The sequence below is a fragment of the Melanostigma gelatinosum genome (genome assembly GCF_949748355.1).
Source record: "Melanostigma gelatinosum genome assembly, chromosome: 24".
Lineage (NCBI taxonomy): Eukaryota > Metazoa > Chordata > Actinopteri > Perciformes > Zoarcidae > Melanostigma > Melanostigma gelatinosum.
This window is the reverse complement of record NC_136657.1, coordinates 7,655,667-7,671,511: the sequence shown is the minus strand read 5'-3', so window position 1 is coordinate 7,671,511 and position 15,845 is coordinate 7,655,667. Positions and strand designations below refer to the sequence as shown.

The 15,845-nt window shown below is 46.2% G+C and overlaps 3 protein-coding genes across 4 annotated transcripts in view; 1 reads left to right on the top strand and 2 right to left on the bottom strand.

The window, feature by feature from the left end:
- The window catches only part of nid2a (nidogen 2a (osteonidogen)), a 29,733-nt gene extending 19,426 nt beyond the window's left edge, over nt 1–10,307 (top strand). The window contains exons 23-43 of the mRNA XM_079296697.1: nt 12–117; nt 318–451; nt 569–674; nt 868–1,001; nt 1,077–1,182; nt 1,648–1,781; nt 1,884–1,989; nt 2,130–2,263; nt 2,360–2,465; nt 2,972–3,096; nt 3,189–3,294; nt 3,635–3,768; nt 3,865–3,970; nt 5,028–5,258; nt 5,347–5,519; nt 5,671–5,800; nt 5,909–6,080; nt 7,805–7,962; nt 8,057–8,180; nt 8,296–8,408; nt 9,677–10,307. Of these exons, the coding sequence (XP_079152823.1) occupies nt 12–117; nt 318–451; nt 569–674; nt 868–1,001; nt 1,077–1,182; nt 1,648–1,781; nt 1,884–1,989; nt 2,130–2,263; nt 2,360–2,465; nt 2,972–3,096; nt 3,189–3,294; nt 3,635–3,768; nt 3,865–3,970; nt 5,028–5,258; nt 5,347–5,519; nt 5,671–5,800; nt 5,909–6,080; nt 7,805–7,962; nt 8,057–8,180; nt 8,296–8,408; nt 9,677–9,687 (2,649 nt within the window). The 3' untranslated portion in view covers nt 9,688–10,307. The remainder of the gene's footprint in view (nt 1–11; nt 118–317; nt 452–568; nt 675–867; nt 1,002–1,076; nt 1,183–1,647; nt 1,782–1,883; nt 1,990–2,129; nt 2,264–2,359; nt 2,466–2,971; nt 3,097–3,188; nt 3,295–3,634; nt 3,769–3,864; nt 3,971–5,027; nt 5,259–5,346; nt 5,520–5,670; nt 5,801–5,908; nt 6,081–7,804; nt 7,963–8,056; nt 8,181–8,295; nt 8,409–9,676) is intronic.
- Nucleotides 10,308–10,368: 61 nt separating this feature from the next.
- rtraf (RNA transcription, translation and transport factor) lies at nt 10,369–12,525 on the bottom strand. Of its 2 annotated transcripts, none has more exons than XM_079296460.1 (8): nt 12,382–12,525; nt 12,011–12,135; nt 11,805–11,904; nt 11,509–11,589; nt 11,315–11,403; nt 11,152–11,220; nt 10,998–11,046; nt 10,369–10,905 (listed from the first exon to the last, which is right to left on the bottom strand). In XM_079296460.1, exons 1-8 carry the CDS (start codon nt 12,440–12,442, stop codon nt 10,751–10,753), a joined length of 729 nt encoding a protein of 242 aa, XP_079152586.1. In that variant the 5' UTR covers nt 12,443–12,525; the 3' UTR covers nt 10,369–10,750. The 2 variants fall into 2 exon arrangements, with proteins under 2 accessions (XP_079152586.1, XP_079152587.1); XM_079296461.1 differs by having other exon boundaries at nt 11,509–11,586.
- A 472-nt stretch (nt 12,526–12,997) lies between these two features.
- Nucleotides 12,998–14,878, bottom strand: sap18 (Sin3A-associated protein). Its single transcript, XM_079296314.1, has 4 exons — nt 14,720–14,878; nt 13,676–13,785; nt 13,410–13,532; nt 12,998–13,293 (listed from the first exon to the last, which is right to left on the bottom strand). The coding sequence occupies exons 1-4, from the start codon at nt 14,789–14,791 to the stop codon at nt 13,137–13,139; spliced, it is 462 nt and encodes a 153-aa protein (XP_079152440.1). The 5' UTR covers nt 14,792–14,878; the 3' UTR covers nt 12,998–13,136.
- Nucleotides 14,879–15,845: the final 967 nt, after the last annotated feature.

The following is a 15,845-nucleotide window of genomic DNA, read 5'->3' as shown; positions in this document are numbered from 1 at the left end:
ACTTACTGCAGTGTCACGGCTCCACTGGACATTGTTGGTGTGTGGACGGTGACGGACAGGAGAGAGGAGGAACAAGAACACCACCTGGCACAACGCGTACAGACTGCAGCAAACCAGGCGAGGAGCATGCATCCTTCTGGGTCCATTCAAAAATCAATGAAATCAATCAAAAGAAAAGATAAAACTTAACTTCCAAACCAATTATTTAATGAACGAATTGCCTTGAACCTTATTATTTCAGTAGGATATGATGGGGTCAAAAGATGATCACATAACAGCAAATTCTTGAATATAATTTCTTTTCTTTTCCTTCACAGATGAACCAGAGCGTCCTACAACTCACTGTGAGCACCACAGGGACGGTGTGCAGACCACTGACAGAGAGGGGTATCCTATAGTCGGAGCCTACGTACCTCAGTGTGACGCTAACGGACAGTACAGATCGTTACAAGTCAGTGTTTGCAATTGGTTTAACACATGAAATACTCTTTTCAAATCACTAATGTAACTACTATTTCAAAACTTAAAATATGTGAATTCATTTCGGTGACTGGTATTGTCATTTCAGTGTCACGGCTCCACTGGACATTGTTGGTGTGTGGACGTTAGGGGGCAGGAGAGAGCAGGAACCAGGACCCCACCTGGTACACCACCCACAGACTGCGACAGACCAGGTGAGATTTCGGCTGGCAGGCTGTGCTTACTGCATTTAGGCTTAGGGCTGCTGTTCGGCCCGGGTAACACACCAAATTGAATCCAATCAGATCAATCTCAACAGACTTACTGGCATTATCTTGTAGTTGTGGCCGGTTTATTTGATCAGTTTATAATGTACCATGTAAACGAATGTTACGCTGTTCTCCTCAGACGAACCAGCGCGTCCTAAGACCCACTGTGAGCACCACAGAGACGGTGTTCACACCACCAGTCCAGAGGGACATCCTGTTGTCGGAGCCTACGTCCCTCAGTGTGACGCAGGAGGACAGTACACGCCACTGCAGGTCAGCACCGGATGAGTGGTCAGCTAACTGACGACTTTTGAATTTCATTTGACAAATAACACGTGTATTTTTCAGTGTCACGGCTCCACTGGACATTGCTGGTGTGTGGACGGTAGGGGACAAGAGAGAACAGGGACCAGGACCCCAGCTGGTGCACCACCAACAGACTGTGACAAACCAGGTGAGAACAAAAAACATACAGGAGCGGACGGACCCCTCCCTCGATTCAGCTTCTCCTGAGAGCTTCACACTGTTTCCAGCGCTGCAGTAACAGCACCGGCGTCAGCAGGTGTATTGTGTCATAAACATTGACCTGTGAACCCCCTAATTCCTCAACTCAGTGACAAGTCAAGCAGCACGTGTATGTGAAGTGTGTGTCGAACCTTGTAAGTGGTGCACTACTGAGGTCATTGGGTCACAGCCTTGGAATGCCTGGAAAAACGGGTGATGTGGCGGCTGAATGGATTTTATGACCCTAAGCCCTTTTTAACTACGAGTTGTCAGTAAGAAAATAAACACTGTTCTTAATAACATTAAGTGAAGGACTGACTATGCGCTACATATCTAAATAATAGTTAGTTATGTAAATATGTAATATATAATACATGCATATGATCCCTGCTGTCGTTCATCTTCATCCCTCCAGACGAACCAGAGCGTCCTAAAACTCACTGTGAGCACCACAGAGACGGCGTGCAGACCACCAGTCCAGAGGGACATCCTGTTGTCGGAGCCTACGTAGCTCAGTGTGATGATAGCGGACAGTACACATCACTGCAGGTCAGCGTCTGGTGACAGATTAGTAGTTTTATTCGTGAATGTCATGCAAGCTTTGAGTAAGGTGAAGAAACGTAAGCATCGTTCTGATATCATGTGCTCCAGTGTCACGGCTCCACTGGACATTGTTGGTGTGTGGACGTCAGGGGGCAGGAGAGAGGAGGAACCAGGACGCCACCTGGTACACCACCCACAGACTGTGACAGACCAGGTGAGGGAAAGGGTCCATTTCATACACGTACACTGAAGGTTTTGTAATTACATGTCGGTTACCAGCTCTGAGGCACGTCATCGGGTTTCTGTACTCTGGTGTGACTGTTTATTTACTGTTATTTCATCTGAAACCCTCAGATGAGCCTGTGCGTCCCAGAACGTACTGCGAGCAGCACCGAGACAGTGTAGAGACCACCAGTCCAGAGGGGTACCCTTTAATAGGAGTGTTCGTACCTCAGTGTGACTCAGGTGGACAGTACACATCTCAACAGGTGAGATCTGCTTTCAATGTAAAGAGACTTCATGCCTTTGCTCTCTCACGAGGCTTGTTAAGTGTAATAATGGTTGCTTGTTGTTGTGTAATTCAGTGCCACGGATCAACTGGACATTGTTGGTGTGTGGACAATAGGGGACAGGAGAGAGCAGGAACCAGGACCTCGCGTGGTACACCACCTGTGGACTGTGACAAACCAGGTGAGCCTGCGAATCTATGCTGCGCAAGACTCGCTGGGGTGACTTTAACGTTTATCTAAGATCACTTCAGTAGCATTCTAGATGAGTTGTTAGGGTTGACGGAAAATACTTCAGAAGCGAATCCGGGGGGGGGGGGGGGGGGGGGGGGGGTTGTACTCGGTTGTACAGGATATGAGGAGAGCTTGAACAAGCCTCCGAGCAGAGTTGCACAGTGAAGACCAACAGAGCGAGAACATGGCCGTAATGAGTGCCACGTGTTCGGGATAAGTCAGGGATTGTGCGAAGGCTGAAGTCTGTGCAGAAGTCATGAAACCATCAAAGAGGAAGGAGAGACTTTCAGAGGTCAGCTTGCCCAGGATAGAGGATCGTCATCAGCATAGAGGCACGTCTGTAAAAACATGTTGACTCGGTACATCGTACCTCATGTGGATTTAAGACCTGCAACTTGAGATGTGCTTGATGCAGTTTGTCTGTTACTTTTACGACTTTTGGTGACGATTTTCCAGATGAACCGGAGCGTCCTAAAACTCACTGTGAGCACCACAGAGACAGAGCTCAGACTGTCGGTCAAGACGGGGAACCTATCTATGTGCCCCAATGCGACGCTGACGGACAGTACCTACCGCTGCAGGTTGGCATCCACAACACACCTGTTTTACTGTGGTTTAGTGTTAAACAGCATGATAGACGTAATACCGAAACAATCTTTCCTTGTTGTGATAGTGCCACAGCCCGAGTGGACATTGTTGGTGTGTGGACAATAGGGGACAGGAGAGAACAGGAACCAGGACACCACCTGGTACACCACCCAGAGACTGTGACAAACCAGGTGAGTTGTACCCTGCCAGGAGAACCTCGGGCTGTATTGTATATATGCTGTCTACGGTGGCTGTGACGAGGTTGTTTAAACGTATCAGCTTAGAGGAAGAAGACCAGAGTGAAGGAGTTCTGCAGCGTTCTGGATGACTCGTACAGGATGAAAAGAATCCTTTACGGGGCCAGCCTGACGTATTTATAGTGTGTAGTTTATACAGGACAGTGTCATCTGCATAGAACCGGTAGAACCAGATAAGGACTCACAGCAAAGAGAGCAGTGTTGGCAGTCAGGAGACAAAACCAGCCACGTTCATTCAATCATAACGCTTCTGTACATTTGTTATTTTTTCCAGATGAACCAGAGCGTCCTAAGACTCACTGTGAGCACAACAGAGACGGTGTTCGGACCACCACTCCACAGGGACAGGGTTGGATTGGAGTATTCATACCTCTGTGTGACGCAGAGGGACAATATCTACCCCGACAGGTACAAACTGTGATTCCTCTGCAGAGCGTTTCTCTTGTTTCTCTTCTTCTTCTCATTCGTGCGGATGACATTGTTTCTAATTGTGATGTGCTTCAGTGCTCCGGTTCCTCTGGGTATTGCTGGTGCGTGGACAGTAGGGGACAGGAGAGGAAAGGAACCAAGACTCCACCTCATAAACCATCTGTGGACTGTGACAAACCAGGTGAGAACCCCCCCCCCACACACACACACCCACCCTCTCTCTCTCTGTGATCCTCTCTCGCCCTCTCACTCACACAGAGGCCGTTCTATAAATTCACCTCTTGCTATAAATCCCATTTACGACCGTCCGAAACATCTGAAGCGGTCGCTTGGCGGCCGCCTGAGCAGCTGAGTGGGGAAGCGGTGTTACCTCCAGAAACACAGACGTTCGCTCAGCTTTATTAAAACTAAAAGCATTTTCAGTTGCTCGGTACGACCACAGTGAGCCTGACGTAACCCTGTAATTTGTCCATTTTAGTTCTTGAATTACGTTTGTATCATATTTAGAAGTTTACGTGATGCCGGCATCAGACACACATTAAGCTCTCACATCTGTGTGGCCACATAAGTCGTTGCCAACACAGTAAGTCAGCCCGAAGACTGAAATATCATCGATTTAGCATTTCTGTCAGAGACACGTGGACCACTGAACTCAGTTGATCATGTGGTTAAACACTAAATAGAAGTAAAACCAAGTGATTCATGACACCGGATGGCAGCGTGCTGACCGCCACTACAGTGAACGCTGCCGGACAAACTCGCCGAGACCTCAGTCCTGATTGTTTAGTTCGCCTTCTTCGCTCTGAACCTCTCTGATCTCTCACTACGGAGCTATTCTCTTCTCACCCTCCTTTCAGATGTTACTCCGATCTCCCTCTTAGTCTGAGCAACGTGTCTGGCATCAGAGACGCACAGAGAGCGAGAGAGAGGCCAGAATAAACATTAGTGGAAGCCCAAAGTGGTTTCAGGTTTAGTTTTAAAGCTGGCCTGTAAAGCGAGTTATTAAAGAGATTTCACAAGGTAAACAGTGTTGACGAAAGCAAGATGTGTGTGTCTCTTTAAACACAGGGCCTCCCCGCACCGTTAATCAAGCACTCCACATATCACTGTAACGTAAACTCCAGCAAGAAAACACCCTGACAATCGGATTAAATAATGAGATGAATTGCAACCGAATGGGATTTTAATATTTAAAAACGTTAACAGCGTTGGGTGTGTTTGATTCGTGTCCCCCTCAGTCCCCGTGGCTCCGACCCAGCGCCCCGAGAGCGTGTGCGAGCGATGGAGGACCAGTTTGATCGAGCACTACGGCGGCAAACCGGAGCCGCAACAGTACGTGCCTCAGTGCGAGTCGGATGGACAGTTCAGTCCAGTCCAGTGCTACGGAGAGACCACTTACTGCTGGTGCGTGGACCAGGACGGACGGGAGGTCCCTGGCACCCGATCACATGACGTCGTCAAACCTGCGTGTAAGTGTCTCTCCGCCAGCGCCGTGCCGTTTGGGGCCACCAAGCACAGCTGAAATGTAATTTCCAACACTTCCAATCTTTGTCCCAGGCCTTCCCTCAGCGGCCCCGCCCACCGTGCGCCCATTGCCCCGCCCAGACGTGACCCCTCCGCCCAACGCTGACATAACGCTGCTGTACGCTCAGGGACAGAAAATAGGAGCGTTGCCCCTTAACGGGACCCGACTAGATGGAACCCGGTCCAAAACGCTACTGACCCTACATGTAAGAGATGAATGGACACGCGTCCATGTGTCCCCCTTTAACATCTGGTATCTGTTTTCTTTACTTTTCATGCCGCATAAGGTCGACACCGGCGTGGCTGTGATTATGTCGACATACCTCATTATGCTTATGTCCATGTGTGTGTCTCCAGGGTTCCATCGTTGTCGGTATAGCCTACGACTGCGAAGAGAACCAGGTCTATTGGACAGATTTGTCCGCCAGAACCATCAACAGGGCTTCATTGGTGGCTGGTGCCGAGCCAGAGATCCTCATTAACACAAGTAAGAACACACACTGGCGCTCCTTTACTTCTGTGATGTGATGTGTGTGTGTGTGTGTGTTTTAAATGATCTCTCAACCCTCTATGTGGTCTCCCTGCTCCCGTGTAGATCTGGTCAGTCCAGAGGGTCTGGCGGTGGACGTCAAACGCAGGTTGATGTTCTGGGTCGACTCGAACCCGGACATGATCGAAACCGCCAACCTGGACGGCAGCGGGAGGAGGACGCTGTTCGGCACGGACCTGGTCAACCCTCGAGCCATCATCGTGGTCTCTTCCACCGGGTAAAGACCCAGCAAGTCTTTGTGTCTGTCTGTCTTCTGGCAAACAAACCTGAGCCATTCCACCAGAGTGTTTTGGTCTTTGTCCACTGAGGTTTACAGTGGCGCTTTCTGTGATTCTTTGTGGAGAAACTAAGTTTTACTGTCGACTAAATTGTGACGCTTTAGTCTGGACTCGCACAAATCGGAGCAAAACAACACACAAGCACCCACACAACCCTCCTCGCGATCGAGTGTAACAAGCTGGGGGTGCTCCGCCGAGGCAGAAGGAGAAACAGTTCCGCAGTGTGGTTTTCTATCAGGAGAGGGCGCAGACGGCTTTGGGCCCGCGAGCACGACCGTGACAAACACACAGCCTGTCCTCAGTCGGGCTGTGAGTCAACAGGGCGTCTGATTCATCAGTACAGTGCCGGTTGCTTCGTAGGAAAAGATTGTTGTTGAGTCGCTGAACATGACTTCATCAGTACGAGACAGACGATCGCAGGAGTAACGCATGTCTGCTGACGCTGTCATGTGAGTGACTTTTAGTGCTTTCTCTGTCAGTGCTGCACCAAACTGAGCCAAGAATACTGGACAGGATTTACTGACGCTATTAATCCTGCACAGTCACACACACACACACACACACACACAGGCAATGAGGTCGGTCAGCTCTCCAGCAACAACATCTGCTTTTCATCATCGCAGCTAATCGCATAATCAACAGGTATGCGTGTGTGTGTTAATTCAGCCGATACAAATGATTAAACATAGCAGCAAAACACAAGTCATGAAACAGCACATTGTTGGTTTGACAGTTTAAAAGTTTATTTTCTGACTGAATGCCAAGTACGTGTGTGTGTGTGTGTGTGTGTGTGTATGTGTGTGTGTGTGGGTTGGTTTACATACTTGCATGTGTGTGTTCTGACAGAAAGCCAAGTCCTAAAGGTAATCACCGCTTCACACGGGTACACTTATGATGAAGCATGTGCTCTGTGATTTCTGAGCCTGCACATGTTGCCCTTTCACACACACACACACACACGGAGACATAGGCACACACAGTGAAAGTAAGCGCACACGCATTATAGAAGCGTGTACGAACGTCTCACACGCCGACATCTGCTCGCCTGTACCTTCATCAAATTCATGAATGTACTCATGGTGTGTGTGTGCGTGTGTGTGTGTAAGTTGATTGCTCATGTGGTGTGTATTACCTGTAGTTCCCAGCGGACGCATGTACACCATCATCTACAGACGAAAGGCAGCCCACACACACACACACACTCCGCCTGTTATCGCCCCGCCGAGCGCAGCTTTGAAATGTTGCAAACAATAAAATGTGATTTGATTTGGTCGCATTCATGAAAACGATGAAGCAGAAAGTTTGTTTGAAAGGGAAGAATGTGTCTATTTTGGGTCAGCCGGTGTGTGGTCCATTTTTCCTGGCGTATACAGATGAAACTGAAAAAATGCAGTGGGAGAGAGCCGGGGTCAGAGGTCGCACGTTGCTCAGAGTAACCTGGCCGTGACCTCATCAGCATCAGGCAGATGGTCCCTCGAGCCCTGAGCCCTTGTACCTTTACATACCCACTCGTGTGTGTGTGTGTGTGTGTGTGGATTTCCTCTTGTCTCGTTATATTAGCCAGATTGCAGCGATGAGTTCCAAAAAGTCGCACAGCTGCAAAAACGTGTCGACTTTAAAGTGGTCAGTGGCACCGCGCTCTATAATCCCTCCTTCCCTCTAGAACTCTGTACTGGACCGATTGGAACCGAGAGGCTCCGAAGATCGAGAGCGCGTCAGTGGACGGACAGAACCGCAGGGTGGTGGTGTCTGACGGCATCGGTTTGCCGAACGCCCTCACGTACGACTCGTCTTCTGGACAAGTCTGCTGGGCCGACGCAGGTAAACACCTCCATCGATGACCCTGAAATCATTTCCACTGGAGAATCAATCCTGCACAGCTGCCACCTCATACACACCTTTTCCTTTTCTCCAGGTACAAAGCGCTTAGAGTGCGTATCCCCGGACGGTTCGGGCCGGAGAGTGGTCCACCCGAGCCTCAACTACCCGTTCAGCATGGTCTACTACAAGAACCACTTCTATTACACTGACTGGAGGAGGTAGCCACCTTCCTCCACCTTCATGTTGTCTTTAATTCTGAGCACTGATCAGTCAGCTGATCGCTGCCTTCCCCCCTGTCCTCAGTGTCTCTCTCTCTGTCTCCCCCCCCCCCAGGGACGGAGTGATCGCGGTGAACAAAGACAGCAGCCAGATCACCGACGAGTACCTGCCCGACCAGCGCTCTCACCTGTACGGCATCGCAATAGCCACCACCCACTGTCTATCAGGTACACTGTGAAATGACTGAATCCTACACACACACACACACTATCACTCTGTCATCCGCACTCTGTCCACACTCGGCTCACATGTGTAATTAAAGCTGTGTAACAACAACCAAACGCCCCCTCTCTCTCTCACACACATTGAGTGTCGGTCACCTGCACGTCGGGCAGCAGTAAACACTCGATGCATGAAAAACAAGAGTGTAAAAATGAGCTTCATGTGCGAGTTTGAACTGTCATAGATTCATAAACTATATTAATAGATTCTGGGTTTTTCAGTGAGGGAGAAGTAGATTTATATTTTTTTACAAGGTATTCAATGAGAGTATTTTTATATGTCATAAGACGTGTCTGGAGGAGATGGAATACCATATTACGAAGGTACTGTCACACGACAGTAGTGCTCAATATAAAAAGCCACACGAGTGAATAGTTTGCACATGAAGTCAATGACTTTGTTGTCGGATGAAACCAACGTTTGCGTTTCATCACCAAACAGTCATCACACAGCTGGCTCCGACCCCCCCCCCCGTGTGTGAAACAGACAGGAGAACAATGATTACACAGCTGCCCGAGACGCTCGACCTGTATTTTGCGCTTTTGCGTCACGTTTGATGTGTTCGACGTCCGCAGATGGCCCCGAGTCCTCCCAAAGCTTCGTATTAAAACCCCTTTAAAGTACAAAGCTCTAAACACAGGACGATCCCTAAAGTAGCACCGTGGCAGATGCCGCCGTCAAGAGTGTAAAAACAAACCTGTTCACGGCAGAAGAGAGCGCACACGGTTCGTCACAACGATGCCGAGTGAACTGCAGAATGTCACGTCTGCGCATCCCCGGAGCCTCGCGCTAAGTCACGGCTTCAAAGGCGTCGGCGTGCGGTGTAATTGTGGCCGTGATGACGGCTCTAAAACGCTCTCGTTAAGGGGTTTGGGAGCCGGCCGTGAGAGGCTTAAAGGTGAGGCTTAAGTTGTTGTTGAACAAACACACACACACACACACACACACGCTCTTTACGGGGAGAATCCCCAGTCGCCACAAGTTGTTAAGTGCAGGGCTTTGTTCGTGACGGACGGCCTGTTTGTTCTGTCATTAGGCCGCCGAAGCACTTAAGCTCCCATCCTGTCACATTTTGGATTCACACAGGAAGAGAAATTGGGACCTGTAGATCCTCATTTCCACCCGGAGCTCTAAACAAAAAGAAGGTTTGTACTTCCCGTAGAGATGGAGGTTATATGTTGTCCTCTAAATGTCTTGACTTTGTGTGTCTCAGGGAGCCACTGACGACAGACCGGCAGCTGCAGGGTCCTTTTGGTGCTAAAGTTCTGAGGCGACCGGCGTAAAACAAAGAGTGCCTTCTCCACCAGTGTCCCTCAGAGAAATAAAAGGACACTCAGCAGGGCGCAAGATGGCTTCCTGTTGCCAGATCGACCAAATGTACAACCCCTCCACTCACCCAGACCCCAATTATCTCACCTTAAAGATATAATCCCCAAATAAATGTTTTGTAAATTTGTTTTATACCTCATTTTTTGTTTTTTTCTACTGTATTTTTGTACGCAAGTTTTGTTTGTTTTTCTATTGATTTAAAGCTACAGAACAATTTAAAAAATGTATGAGTGTAGGTTTTCTGCCAAAGAAGAATGACACTGAGGGGCTGTTAAACTGTTGTTCAAATTCCATGAAAATATTCTGGGTGTGAAATCATTGCAGCTGTTGAGTGGCTGAACCAGTTCAATCTGACTCCGGGTCAGATCGTGCCATATATACTAATCCGTTTCTCACATGATGAAAGGACATTCTTTTCTTTTGCCAAATATTTTTTACTACTACTACTACTACTTTTCAAATCTTTATCTTTTTATAAGATGTGATATTTATAACAATAAAGATGTGACTTGGTACTTGTTTTTCCATAGATTGTTCTGACGCTTCACAGAGGAACAAGAAGCACAGGAGACCAACTCTGCTCAGCTGTATTTATAGATTCAAATGTCAACCATTTCAAAACAACCTGTTCTTCCAGCTGTTTTCTCTGGAAACAAAAAGATACAAATATAACTTGTCAGTTTGAATGTTTCAGAAGCTCCTCTGTGAGGGAGGGGTTGTGGCAGCGAGGAGATGAGCACAAGGTAAGACCACACATTAGCCCAAACGAGTATGTAAACACTAATTCATCAAAAACAGTTTGCATTTGCTACAAAACTCCCCAAAACTCATCAATTCTGATCTCACGTAGAAATACAAACTCATGTATGTCTGACAAAGACCAGCTTTCTTCTTCTCCCCACCCCCCCTCAAAATCAAATTAATCAGTCCCTCCTGGCGTCCCTCGTCATCCTTGATCTCATCTGCCGACTTTGCCCAGCCTGTGGTCCGTCTTGGGGTCCGCTATGATGGCCTGGACGGCCACGATGGCCTCGTTGATCCTGGTCTGGAGCTCCCTCAGCTCCTCGATGTGCAGCAGGCGCAGGATCTGGGCCGCTTCGTTCAGAGTGGCGTCTAGAGGGGAACATTTATGTCACTTTTAACTTCTAGTGGGTACATTTGTGCACTCTATGCACGTTTTGGAGATTTGCTCTTCCTGCACTCACCTCCGGTGTCGAAGCCCAAGACGTGCTTGTCTAAAGTTACCGGGATACCCTGTGAAACACGGCAACATAAACGACGTTACACATATATTTCAGGGTTTTCTTGTGACATAGAAAAACCTCTGGACATCATTCTAGATGCAGAATGTTACAACACCTCCTTATTCTGGCTGGCTTTAGCGATGGCTTCTGGAGAAAGTCTCTCCTGGATCAGGATACGAATGGCCTGGCGGGAGCACATAGAAACACAAGTATATGAAGTCTTGAAAGCAAACAATTAAGAGACATTAAAAAGCAAACAGAAAATATTAAAGATGCACCTTGAGCATGACCAGGTAGTCGTCATGCCGTTGGATCTTTAGGATGTTGGCCAGAGCCGTCACTCCTGCTTTGAAATCTGGACAATTGCCTATAAAAACAAAATGAAAACAAAGATCTTTCACCTTGAAAACAAATAGATGAAGAAATTAAAAATGTGCGCGAGGAACAGGCCGAGGAGTGTTTTTCTGCTCACCGTCGAGGTTGAGGAGAGGGTCCACCGCTTTGTCGCTGTTGCTGGAGGCGGCCAGCGGCTTGCAGTTCTTATACTTATCTACTGAGGACGAACACAATGCAAACATTGTATAGAGAATGTGTTAGTGTGTCATGTGAGGATAACACAGAGATATAAAGATTTAACTTGCTTTGCAACACCAGATAATTAGAAAACATATTCCGTTGACAATGTCTCCATCTAATGGTCATCAGCGGTATTACAGCGTAGTAGCAGGCAACAGTCCCTGCACATGTACACCTCCTGCTGCTGCTTACCGTTGTCTCCGTATTCATATCTTACAGCCAGGCCCAGTAACCAGTCCACAGCCTCCTGCTTCTCCTGAAGTCCAAACGGACAGTTCAGATCCTGCAGGTACTGCACACAAGAAAAGCACACTCATGTCATTCATGTGAGGAACAATGATATCCTCTTCATAACAGGGTTCATGTTCAAGCTTTAATTAAGAAAGACGTGGTGTCACCTTCTGGTAGGCTTCGGGCCAGTCTGAGCTCGGGATGTTCCTCAGGTTTCCTCGGTCCTCGATCTTGTAGTGTCGGATCTTCTGGTCCTCGAGCCACACCACGCAGTTCCTATACTGTGTCTCATCTGATGCAGCGAGGACACACCAACGAACAGTTGGCATTAATAATAAAGCCGAATAAAAGTGTGGCCTATAAGAAGCTCGTACACATTTTTATCTCGTGAACAAACGCACACAAGTTTCTCAGCCAAAAAGCAGCATGAAACTGCTATTTTGTTCGTAAGAGTTTGGCATGTCGTCTCCAGTGACAGGACTCCGGCTCCACGTTTAACTCGCGTTTATGAGCGAATACTTGACGAGTTTCGTCTTACCTGTGCAGTCGAATCCACCGGGGTTGTGATAATCTAGCGCCGTCAATTTCCTACGAAACATTTCAACGTGTTTAGTGTGTAAACAGCTGTTTTAGTTAGCTAACAGTTGGCTATCTTGGCTGTTTTATGTTAGCTGTCCGTGTGTGGCACTACGCATGCGCCGCCGGACATCCTTCAACTTCCGGTTATAACTATCGAAATAAAGTTCTCAATGACCAAAAGCGCTACAAACAAATAATATTTTCTGAAAGGCATTTCCTGTCCCACTTTTGATACATATTGGTGTTTTTTTTCCAGCTTCAACTATCCAAAAACAGTTTTAATTTTTCATACTTTCTTCGATGTAACATTCCTGCAGTTTTGAAATTGAATTTCAGTGTTGTAAATCGACCATAATTGAAGGCAGTTTGGATCCCAGAGTTGTTTTTGCAAACTTAATAAATTTTAAAGATAACTTGACATGTCACCAGAAAAAAAGTTGATGGTCCAACTTAAATTTAATAAAATTGTTTTTCACAATAAAAGTGCAGTTTAACGCAACGACTCCCCCCCCCCCCAAAAAAGACTACATTTGTAATACAATCTCAAAGTATGTTACAAAGAAAGGGGCAGAAACTTTGGAAAAAATTACAGCTTTATTACATGTCACATTTTATAAAATGAGGCAAAAAAAAACATCCAAGATGATGCAATTGAAAAAAAAATAGACAAAAAACAAACTGTTGATGCGTGTCGGTTTACGCGTCTGTTTATGTTCAGAAGGGCCTCATGCGTGTGTTAAGGGGCGGGGCTCTATTGGGCGGTGTGATAGCTATGTCCAGATAGTCTCCGATCTGGAAGCGCTGAGACTGCAACGTCATGGAGTCATCTGCGCCCTTCCTGCCGGATACAGTGTTGCCGATATCTTTCAACCTGCAAAGGTGGAGCAGAAAGGTGTGTCAACATACAATGCACACAAATTCACCTCAACATTAAACAAGAGGCCTGCTCCACGAGTCCAACCAGTGCTGTTGTAGTGTGACACTAACCTGTACACTTTCCCTCTGGGGTCGTGGTAGACTATGGCAAAGCTGAAGTGGGTCCCCTTTTTTCTTGCCTCGGGATACACTTCCTTCACCAGGCTGGTCAGCTCCTTCAGAGTAGCATCCATCCTGGGAAAAAAAAAAAAAAAAACACATTAGTACCTGAACAAGGAGAGTCTCCTCCATTTTATTAACTCATCTTAAAACTCTGGATTGGCACATACCACTACTACTACAACAAAGAAAACAAAGCAAAATGTTTGCGCTCTCACCATGTGTATATCTGCAGTTCGCTGGAGGGAACGTTGCCACGGTTAAACTCGTCTGCTCTGTGGTGTCGGCCACTGTTGGTGGTGAAAACACGCAGCAGAAGGGGGCAGGTCTGCAGCAAAAACACGCATCAATATCAATTATGTTTTTGTTTTTTTAATGGCATATATCAGTTCCTTCAAATAATTCAATTTGGTGTCACTACAACGATCAACACAAATCCTTGGACGTGAACCTGTTATACACAAACATGGAAAACGATCTAAAACAGGGATCCCATCTGGGTGTTTTGAAAGTTTTATTTTGAAAGGTACAGTAGTGGCGTCACTAAAGTGTGCTGCCCCTTAGTGGTCACACCGAGTAACTACATCACACGACATTTTGAGTGCCAATATACAGTTAAGTTAAATATTAACTAAATTAGTGATGTAATTGGTCAATTGTCATGATAGTAACCTTCTAATGTAAGTAGTACCTTAATGCATACACATGGTGTACTAAAGAATAGTTAATGAGCTATGAGCTAAGCTACAAATAAAGCATGAATGTGTTGCTTGGCATTGGAGACCTAAATCGTATTTTATTTTATTTTAAGTTGCATTTTAGCACGTTTTGAGTGTCTACCCAGAAACTTAAATTTCGTTTTTCAGTTCACGCGGGATATGTTCAGTCACTTTTTAGTAACCTCTCAAGCTAACCAATTTAATAACTAAACCATAAAATGTATTTTTCTGTGACGTTAGGTTGACGAGGACTACATGCTAAGCTAGCACCATAGGCTATCACTAGCAAGCTAGCACTAGCACGGTATAAACGCCAAAATCCAATCTTGTTTTTTTTTTACTTGTGATGACTAGTGCATAATATATCATCAAGTAAAACTACAACACTCGGGTACTTATGTTCTAATGTTTAGAATGTATCCTAAATACGGGACGTTAAGTCAAACAGTCTCCAAGCTGTTAGCGTAGCATTCAGAGCTAACGTAGGTTAGCTTAGCGCTCATAAGGTAAACACGCTAACGTAAAAACCGGGCTTCGGTCTACCTTCTCTCGGTCAATGGGCTTCTCCGGCTCCTTCTTGATTTCTTCCTGCGTAATCCGTGATTCAAGGGCCATTGTTATTTTTCACAGATATACTAATGCACGTAGGTATCGGTGCTAGCTTCTACCACCTTGCGTGGATATTTTCTCGTAGCTGCAGAAACGAATGAGACTGAAGCGTTTCCGTTTCCGGTGCATTTTACCAAATTAAACCAGCGAGAACTCTATCGCCCCCTACTGACTCGGAGTGTTTATGCATCACTGAGCGCGTGCCAACATTATAAAGTTTTTGCTTGGTCAAGTCCTTAAATCAAGTATGTACCGTATCGTTGTTTGCCTGTTTCCTGTGCATTGTAATCTAATAATATATAGTGTACATATATATATATATATATATATATATATATATATATATATATATATATATATATATATATATATATATATATATATATATATATATATATATATATATATATATATATATATATATATATATATATATATACATACATACATAGTATCACTATGTATAGTACAGTATAGTATCACTGTCATCACATATCTGCAAAGTGTAGAACATAAACATCACCTTGAAGCTGCTTAATGTTACTGAAAGGAAAAACAAAAATCTGTAAGTCACATAAATCATCAAGACATCTCGCAGACTTTCATACTGGCTGGTCCAGGATCAGTCCGCCAAGTCCACCTACAGAACTCACAGTCACATGCTGCTCTCCCCCTCATTCATTACTGCATTTGTATGTGTGTGTGTGGCTTTCTGGGTAACTTATATGTGAATGCTGTACAGTGTGTGTGTGTGCACACTGGCCCCCTCTGTTCTCCTGCTGGCTAGCTGATCAGGAGCTACCCTAACAATCAGCTCTGTTTTACCCCTCTCCCTTTCTCCCTACTCATTCACTTTGTGTGAACCCCACCACCAGCTCCCATCAGAATAGATGGCATGGACCAGCTTGAAACAATCCGCCCGCCTTTCTCCCTCTGTCCCGACTGAGAGATCAGACACTGGGTCTTTGAGTCCGGTCCTGACACTGATATCCATTCATCGATATGCATCAGGAGTAAGGGCGGCTGTTACTCCCATAATGACACCATTAGAATCACAGAC